Source organism: Cricetulus griseus, chromosome 9, assembly GCF_003668045.3.
Source record: "Cricetulus griseus strain 17A/GY chromosome 9, alternate assembly CriGri-PICRH-1.0, whole genome shotgun sequence".
Lineage (NCBI taxonomy): Eukaryota > Metazoa > Chordata > Mammalia > Rodentia > Cricetidae > Cricetulus > Cricetulus griseus.
Genome location: NC_048602.1, coordinates 15012393 through 15022410, shown reverse-complemented (window position 1 = coordinate 15022410; position 10018 = coordinate 15012393). Strand labels below are relative to the sequence as shown.

General features: G+C 44.4%; 1 protein-coding gene and 1 pseudogene across 1 annotated transcript; both read right to left on the bottom strand.

Annotated features, from left to right (window-relative positions):
- Positions 1-861: 861 nt before the first annotated feature.
- Positions 862-1524, bottom strand: LOC113839028 (annotated as a pseudogene).
- Positions 1525-8769: 7245 nt separating this feature from the next.
- On the bottom strand, positions 8770-9521 carry LOC113839029 (putative methyl-CpG-binding domain protein 3-like 3). Its single transcript, XM_027434491.2, has one exon. It carries the CDS (start codon positions 9504-9506, stop codon positions 8868-8870), a length of 639 nt encoding a protein of 212 aa, XP_027290292.1. The 5' UTR covers positions 9507-9521; the 3' UTR covers positions 8770-8867.
- Between the last annotated feature and the right edge of the window lie 497 nt (positions 9522-10018).

Here is a 10018-nt window from a genome sequence, read left to right as displayed (position 1 = left end):
TAGGAAAGGAAACAAAAGGAATGTTTGAAATAGTGTGGTAGCCTTACAACCCCTGAAGTAAGAAGCAGAAGCACAGGATTGGAGTGTCAGGTCATCCACAATTAGTGAGTTTGGGAAAAGATTTGGCTACAGGAAGACATGTTGCAACAACAAAAACAAAGATGAAAACAAATAAGCAAAGTAAAATAAAAGTAAAGAAGGACAAAGAAGAGGAAATGAAAACATCATCTACCTTTGCCCACACAGCTTTAATTCCCACCCAGATCACTGTCTTCACATTATGTCTTTAAACCTCATGTTTTCACAAATGAAATACATGCCAAACTGTCTACCAACAGAGATGGCCTGCTTCAGCGTCTGCCTTTTCTATTTTATACATCAGACACCTCCTGGGTGCCTCCTGTCCTCTGTCTCATTCTAGTGCCAATGGATCACAACATTGAAGAAAACTGATTTGACCTCTCTCAGAAGCTATCAATCACAGGTAGCTTCTTGATCAAATGTGGAAATTTAACAATTTTTATCAAAAGTACATTGAATATGTAAAGAAGAAGGAAAGAATGAACACATGGAAGAATGAAAGAGTGAGGAAATGAAGAAAAGATTCCATTTTACCGCTGTAAGTTATTAATGATTATATTAGGGACTGTGTAGAATTAAATAGATTAATTAGGAAGAAATAATTTCCATTCTCCCACTAATTGTAAAGACCTGCAGTTCTTCCTAAAAGTCTTTTCAAGTCTCATTTCCAATCACAGCAATAAAGCCAACTCACGAGACCAAGCTAAGGCTCAGGTTTATAATTGTCCACAATATTTTTTCCTCTGATTTTAACTCTTCTTAGCCAGTTATCTCTCTAGCTCAAGCTAATGTTATAGGGATACCTCCTTTACAGATGGTGCTTTTGAGGATAGGCCAGTCCTTCCGCTAGCACTGAGAACCACAGAATGAAGCCTCCTGGCCAAGCCCACAGATGTGGGATTCCTGAATCTGCTTCTCACTCAGTGTCAAGGAGGGTAATGTCAGTCATTTTAGGTTCAGGAATGCTCATACTCTTCCAGCATTTCACCATTTGCATACACTACAGGTCACATCCAGAACAGGGAATTGTTCTTCATAGTGTTTTGGGGAAAAAGCTGGACAGCAAGTCAGTATAAAGTATGCTCCCTTTGTTTGCTGGATATGTCTTCAGCTTTGGGTCACAAGCCCTATGCTACCAATCGTAGGTTGTCCAGGTGACTGTCCACAGTCACTGCTTTGAGATGTACCTCATGAAACCAGGGAGGCACCCTTCACCTGTGAGGTTCCCACAGCAGCTTATTCAGAAGCCTGGCAGAGCCCTTCCCAGGTTTTTTATTGAAGGCATATGCTAATATTTTAGTATCATTTCCATCAGCTTCTACTTCCATTCCACCTTCAAAGGAGTAGCTCTCCAACACTGGTATATCTTGCTCATTTTTCAGTGTTTTTAGTCTTCCTGACAAGCTGGCAGAGCTGCATGAATCTCAAGTTAAAGTTGGTCATGGCCATCCCTGCACTCTAGGTGTGTGGAGCCGCTCCCTCCAGAGGCAAAACACTTAGGAAGGAATAAATGGATGACTCTGAAATAAGGCCAGCTATTTGTGAAAAGAAGAAACAGCCATGATTCTTGGAAAAGGTTTTAACTAACTGAGGCTCTTGGAAAGAGCATTCTCACCCTGGCGAACTACCTGCAGGCTTTGCAGTGTGCTCTAGATTTCCCTGTTTTGAGAGATATCCCCTGTGTAAGGACATGCATCTGGATGACCCCACCCCCCTAAAAATGGGGGGGCATGCACAGAAAAACATACTACGTCATCACCATGTAACCTGCCTCACATTACAGCCTGTGTGAGGACTCTGCGCATGCGTTAAACTTCAGTGCGCGTGCGCAGTCTTCCCTTTAAAAGGTCCAGCCTTCCTCCCTCTGTCTGTCTCCTCTTGGGTTGCCTGACAATCAAACCTGATCCTCCTCCCATTTCCTGTAAATAAACTACACAGGGTTTGTTCAACCACAGTTTCATTTATTTACATCTGCAGTTGCAGAGAAAAAGAATAACATTGTCACCCAGGACGTGAAGAAGCTCTCTCCCTGTCCTTTCTCCAGTGACCTGCTGGTGGGCACATGGGAAGGCAAGGGGACTCCTGGCTTATTTCCTAACGGGTGGCCCCAACAGTAGCTGTTTGCTCCCTTGGTGGTTCGCCACTGTGGAACTTTTGGGTTTTTCTGTTTTCTTTTTGTTCTTGGGGACAGCTCCCTCCCTATTATAACCCGGGGTATATCGGGCTTAGGCCCCTGGCACCCTTCCCAAGCCAACGGGCATTCAGAGAGGGGATTTTGCAGGTTTTTAACTTTGTCACCCATGGGAAATAAACCAACGAAGGAGATAAGCCCATCCACTCCACTATGATGTCTTCTAGAAAACTTAAAACCCTTACATCTCATGCCATATGTTAAGGCATGCAGACTTACTTATCTAAGTACAAAAAATGGCCTAGGTACTTCTTAGAGAACCAGTCTCACTGGCCCCCAACAAGACTCTAGACCTCGAAGTTTACAGGATTTATCTAACTTCTGTCAGCAAACCGGAAGATGGAAGGAGTTACCCTATGTACAGGCCTTTTTCTGTCTATCTGCTAAACATTCTCTCTCTCCCTCCTTATCCCCAATTCTTCTGGCTGTGGAATCTAAGCCCAAAATCCCCAGTCTCTAACCAAGTCCTCTGAATCCTCTGCTAAGAACCCTGACCCCTCTATCTCTTCTGCTTCAACTGTTTCTGCTCCAGCTTCTTCTGACTAAGCCTCTTCCAAACACCCACCCCTGACTCCAACATTTACCCTCCTACTACTCTCTCTCACACAGGATCCGGACCTGCCAAAGTGGACCCGACCATAATCCTCTCCTTGGGGGAGGTAGCCAGGGTGGATGGGGTGGTTAGTGTCCATGTTCCCTTCCCTCTGGTGGAACTCGCTCATTCAGCACAGATAAGGATCCTATACCGCTAAACCCATTGCCTTAATAAAGGAATTTCAATACATTTCTCAGTCTATAGTCTTACTTTCCATGATATTTTCATGATTTTAAGTAACAATCAACTACATGATGATCGCAAATGAGTTTGGGATCACATGAAGGCATATGCAGATGAGATACATCAAACTCAACCAGCTCACCCTACCAGGAATGACACTGTCACAGAGCAGGAAGCACACTGGGATTACAACACCCCAGATGGGATTTTGGCTAGAGACCAGTTTATAACTTGTCTCATGACTGGTCTCCGTAAGGCTGCCCTAAATCCGATAAATTATGATAAGCTTCTACGTATAGTTCAGGACATATCAGAGAAGCCCTCTCATTTCCTGCAGCACCTAAAACAGGCCTTTTTGCATTATACTAACTTAGACCCTGAGGCATCAGAGGGAAGACAATTTCTTATGGCACTGGGCCCGGGGTTGTCCAAACCCCTTCATGCCACACAAGCTGTGTCCAAGATGCCAGGAAGAGGGCCATTGGTCAGTGGACTGTCCCTGTGTCCCACGTGAAAAGAGGACATCAAAAACAGACTTCCCTCCAACTGACATCTTAGCCCTGGCTATGGACGAGGATGAAGAATGATGGGGCCCAGGAAATCTGAAACCAACTACCATTTTCTCTGTAAGGGAGCCCCGGGTAGACATTAAAGTATCAGGGCGGTCCATCTACTTCCTTTTGGACACCACTGCCACAAACTCATTCCTAAAGGAGTTTTGGGAACCCACCTGTCCTTCGTCTTCCTATTGTCGGGGTAGGGGGACAGCCTTAGTTACCTCAGCGGACTCCACCATTTAGCTGTATTTTTAGGGGGATACCCCTTACTCATTCATTTTTGGTTGTACCAACTTGTTCTGTGCCTTTACTAGGGAGGAATCTTTTACTAGGAGCTTCTATTTCTTTTGCTCTCCACATTCACCTGATACCAGAATCACCAGCAGCTCTCCCTCTCCTCCTCCTCCTCCTCCTCCTCCTCCTAGCTACTCCCCCTGAAGGTTCCAGTATGTCATTTCCTTTACCAGCCTCTCAGGTAGACCCCAAGTTCCGGGACACCCAAAACCCTTCTGTGGCTAGACACCATCCCCCCTTTGTCATTCAGTTACAGGACCCCTCGAGGTAATTGCTCAAGTTCAGTACTCACTTACACTACAGAGCCTTAAGGAACTTAAACCTATTATCTCCTACCTCCTAAGGAAAGATGCTTCGTCCTACCTCCTCCCCCTTTAACACCCCTATACTGGCAGTTAAAAAACCTAATGGGACTTATCGTCTGATTCATGACCTCCAGCTCGTTAATTCTGTGTTGGTGCCTCTCCATCCTGTGGTTCCTAACCCTTACACACTCCTCTCTACTATTCCCCCAGGGACATCCCATTTCTGAGTTTTTGATCTTAAGGATGCCTTTTTCTTTTCCCCTCCACACCCAATCTCAAACATCTTTGCTTTCACCTTGACTGACCCTGATACTCATGCCTCCACTCAACTCACCTAGACTGTCCTACCACAGGGCTTCCAGGACAGTCCACACCTTTTTGGTCAGGCCCTGACTTCTGACCTGCTCTCTCTGTTTTTTCCTAAATCTCAGTTCATAATTATGTAGATGATATTTTGTTTTGTAGCCTCTCCTTGGAAGTTAGCTGGACTGATACTTCCACTCTCCTAAATTTCCTGTCTAGCAGGGGTTACAGAGTCTCACCTTCTAAGGTTCAATTGTCTACCCCTCAGGTCACCTACTTGGGACTAACCATTACCTCAGCCCACAAAGCTATTACTGTAGGCACAAAAAACTTAACCCAGTCTCTTGCAGTCCCTTCTACTAAAGAGGACATTTTATCATTTCTAGGAATTGCTGGTGTCTCACGATCCTGGATCCACTCTTACTCTCTCCTTGCCCACACCCTGTATGAGCCGGCTCACAAACCTCCACATTAAACTCTCCTTAACCCTGTTACTAAGCCCTTTCAGAGACTTAATCAGGCCCTTGTTGAGGCCCCAGCCCTTCATCTACCAGACTTAACTTTTCCTTTCTCCCTCTAGGTAACAGAAAAAGAAGGATTTGCCCTTGGAGTTCTAGGTCACCAGCTAGGACTTTCCTTTGCACCTGAAGCCTATCTGTCAAAGAAGCTAGACCTGACTACTGAAGTATGGGCATCCTGCATATGTGCTTTAGCAGCTGCTGAGCTCCTTATCCATGAGTCAAAGAAATTAACAATTGAGTCACCCATCACTGTCTCCTGCCACCACAACCTGTCTCATCTCCTAACCTACAGAGGCTTACAAACTCTACCTCCTTCCCAAGTTCTTTCCCTCCAGGTAGCATTAGTAAAAGATGCCATGCTTACTTTCCAATCTTGCCCCATCCTTCACACATACAGGTTGGCACACTACCTCAGGCCACCTATACATGGTACACAGATGACAGCTCTTTTTTACATGAGGGGACCCGTAAAGCAGGCTATGGCATAGTGTCAGATACCAGGGTGGTGGAAGCACGGGCACTCCCTGCCCAAACTACTAACCAACAGGCTGAATTAATAGCCCTCACCCATGTCTTCCAATTGGCACAGGGACATTCTCTAAATGTTTACACAGACTCTGAATATGCTTTTCATATCCTCCTGTTCCACTCAGCTGTTTGGAAGGAATGTGGACTACTTACTACAAAAGGAGGATCCATAGCTAACTCAGGTTATATTATGGCCTCTCACCTCCCCAAAGCTATAGGAATTATTCATGGCCGGTCACATCAGACTGACAGCTCTGTTATGGCTAACGGCAACCAACTGGGGTGATGAAGCAGCTAGGGATGCAGCCCTCCGAGGCCCAGATTTACCTCACCCACCACAGGAAATCCATAGACTACAACCCAAATCCTCACTGCCTCCTCCTGACATCAGACAAATTCTGTCCTACTTAGACCAGCTCTTCCACCCTAACAGTAAGGCTCTGTCTCTGTTTGTCAAGGCTCACCTCCAACCTACTTCTGATGGCTTAAATTTCTTAAAAACTATCACTGCCTCTTGTAAAACCTGTCAGATGTCAGACCCTAACTCCAGATGTCATAGCCCCCCCTTTCCCCCCCACCAGGCCAGGGGCTCTCTCCCAGGGACTGACTGGCAACTTGACTTTACCCACATGCCCACAGTCAGGCGAGTTAAAAACCTCCTGGTACTAGTAGATACTTTCTCAGGGTGGGTAGAGGCATTTCCTACTACTAACAAGAAAGCTCAGACAGTCTCTGACATCCTTCTCATGGAAATTGTTCCCCGGTTTGAGATTCCATCCTCTCTTCAGTCAGACAATGGTCCTGAGTTTACCTCTCAGATCTCTCAAGCCCTGTCTAAAGCTCTCAATATTCCTTGGCATTTTCATATTCCATATCACCCCCAGTCCTCATGGAAGGCAGAGCAAACTACCCATTCTTTAAAGACTTTTCTAGTTAAAATGTCACAGGAACTTCATGTTGACTTGGTAAAGCTTTTGCCTCTGGCCCTTTTCAGGCTTAGGGCTCAACCTGAACAACCACTTTTCATTTCATTCTTTGAACTAATGTATGGGCAGCCATTTCTAACCACCTGTCCCACACCTCACCACTCCCTGATCACCTGCTCACACCTTTACATCATCATCTCCTTTCCATCCTATGGGAATTTGCTGACCACTCTCTACCTCGACCATGTACTACCCACTGTACCTCTCCAATTGATATTAGTGATCAAGTACTTCTTTCTCCTCCAGACCAGAACTCCTCGCCCCTGTCTCCTAAGTGGAAGGGCCCTTTCAAAGTAATTCTTGTCACTCCAACAGCAGCTAAGCTTGAGGGCCTTCCGCACTGGATTCACTTATCCCACCTCAAACCCTTTATTTCTCCACCAGAGACTCACCCTTCATACACAGTTTCTACAACAAGACTCTGTACCCTTAAGTTTCAGAGGACACAGAAATCATCTACTTTGCCTCCCATTTCAGAAGAATAAGAAAAAAGGCTGATTTAAACTCTCCTGCTTCTAATTACACCATGCTCATCAATTTCCTAAGTGTCCCACAATAACTTACTTAAAATTTTTAATCCAACCGATTAGCTGTTGTTACTGGAATACCAGCCTAAAAGCCATGGATCTAAAGATACAAGGTCCAACAAATGTTTGTGCCTTCTGGGTAAAAGTAACCAGAAAGATTCCATAATACCTAGATATGATCTAATGTGTCTAAATTTTATGTTTTCACAAACTTTAAGGATTCTTATAAGTTCCAGGAAACTGAATCAGATCCAAACAAGTCAGATTCACTCCAGGTAATATTCAAACTTTCCCTAGTCCTAAATTCCCTTCCCTCATCTTGCGACACCTCCAGGAGCCCTCCCTCATCTTACAGTCTTCCCTCAAATACCAAGACCTAAGAAATTTTTTTTCTAAACTTAACCTTGTCCTCTACACTTCGAACATCTTGCCAGGTCTAAAAGATGCCAGTGAGTACCATACAGCCTGGACTGCAATGAAACAACCATCTACCCCAGTATGTGGCAGCACCTCAAACTTCTCAGATCCCCCCCAAAATGGTCAACACCCCAGGTCAGCAGGAAGCAGCCTTGAGATTTCTTCATCCCTACTTCCATAATGTGCCACGCCCAATTCTCCAACTTTTATAATAAACAACAGCCAGGATTGTAGGAACAATACACCTGGATGACCCTGTCCCCCTAACGACAAGCAGGGCATGCAAAGGAAAACTTGCTACATCATCTCCATGCACCTGCCATGCATTGCCGCCTGCCTGAGGACTCTGCTTATGGGAAAAACCCTAGTGGGCATGTGCAGTCTTCCCCTTAAAAGGTCCAGCCTTCCATCTTTCTCTCTCTTTGGCTCCTCTTGGGTTGGCTGACAACCCAGCTCCATCCCACCCTTCAGGTAAATAAACTCCATGTGGGTTGTTCATCCATTGTTCCTTTATTTCAGCAGCTGCAGCTTAAATAGAATAACAGGTGGCCCATGTTTTTTATCCAAGTACTAGGGAGTCAAAGGCAGGCATAACTCTGAGTTCCAAAGACAATTGGAACAGAGTGAGTTCCAGAACTACATAGAGAATCCCTGCCTCCAAAAACTAAACACTTTGCCTCTGATGGAATCAAAGGTGTGTGCTACCATGCCCAGCAGCAATATATTCTCACATGTAAATTAACTTATATAACTTTATATAGTAAAAAAATGAATTTATTTTAAAATTAGCTGTGCGAGATGGAGGGTGTAGCTCATCATAGAGAGCTAGTATAGAGGGATAGATAACTGATAGATACAACCACATCTATAATAGTATCTTTGGCATCAAATCACTGCCATATTAACGAATCCCTGAACTTGTATTTAAAATGGAAACCTTTACTGATAGTTTAGGATTGCAGAGATTTTCACAAAAACAAAGTCCATGACACTGATGTATAAAGCTCCAGCACATGAAGCAGCTTTTCATTAAGAAGTTTTAACAAGTTAGATACTTAATGAAATTGAACAACTGAGTAAAGAGCCCTTTTCTTCTTCCACTAAACCTAATATTATAAAAGTATTTACTTGTTACGTCATAGACATAGCACTGGAGAGGGGATTAGACATACCAGCTGCAGCTTCTCTCTTTCCAGGACTAAGGCAAGCAGAAGTCCAGTCTTATATGCTGTCTAGTACGGTCAGCAAGGAACTATACATCTAGCAAGCAGCAGTCCCATGGTAGGGAGGAACAAAGGATTAGCTTCAAGATGGCCAGACTTGTCTAACATGAGTTAAGGCTTTTTTATCTACCCAGGAGCTACACGGAACTAAGTCCTTCATGGAGAACTTGCAGAGTTCGCCACACGAATATTTTCCAGTTTCTTTTTCTTTTCATTCAGTTTCCAGAATACTCGTCTTCTCTGTTCTGCCATATTCTCGGCTTGCCTGGCAAGCCTGTCTGCCTCCAAGAGTGCAGCCAGTCTCTTCCGTGCTGTATTTACCTTCTGGGCCTGTCTTCGGATGTCTGTAGTAGTTACCACTTGACTGCTCAAAGACGGCAAAGGTGGAAGAGCGACTGGCAATGTTACCCCTTGACTAAAGGAAGATGGCAACAGCTGAACAGTCTCTTGTACCATCTTTTCTGAACTCGGGGGTGGGATGGAGGTGAAGTGTGGGGAGGTGTGCAGACTATTAGCACCACTTGGAACTTTGGCTTCAGCCTGTATTCCCCCTTTACTGTCTTCAAGTAGATATTCCTGCAGTCTGCTAAATGCACAGAGCTGCCTGGGTTTCTCCAGATTCTCTTCAAGCATCTTCCTGTATTTGATGATATTCTTTGGATGGGAAGTTATTCTAGTCACAGGACGTGGGAAGATGGAACTGGTCATCCTCACAGGAATCGCATGAATTCGGTGTTTGGCCGTTACCTTCTTCTGGGCAAACTGGGTCCTCGTGTTCTGTAAATCCTGTGGCATCGTACTTCTTCTGAGGCTTCCCTTTGAAAACAAACTAAATGTAAACAACAGAGGATGGAATCTACTAGTAGCTATGCAGAATTTTCTCTGTTTGTGAATCTTCTACCATCCCTTTTCTCTGAAGAAACAGGTCTCATATAAGAGCATGGGTTAAAGCCATCTGTGAAAGTTTCTAAAATTCAAAAATGCCTAGAGTGGAGCCCAGAATTTGAATTTTTGGTAGAACCACAATATTTCTGCAATAAACGCTCTAGTTAGCAGGCTTCTGTGACATCTAGCTCATGTGACTCTCAAGGATAGGAAGCCAAGTGTCTCTACTAAGCCAGTTACGAAGATTCCCTCCATTTTCCTTTAATAATGATATTTTTCTTTCTGATGGTCACTGCATGCTTATGTTCTAAACCTACCCTCAGTGAGGTACAGTTATCACTAGTACAGAAATACACCATCTAAGTTCATGCAAGAACACCGTAGAGGTTCATGCAAGTATAAAAATCATCCAGCAATGCATT

Excerpts from the sequence above, each read along its gene's own strand:
- LOC113839029 (XM_027434491.2), bottom strand. The coding sequence starts at position 9,506 with ATGCCACAGGATTTACAGAACACGAGGACCCAGTTTGCCCAGAAGAAG.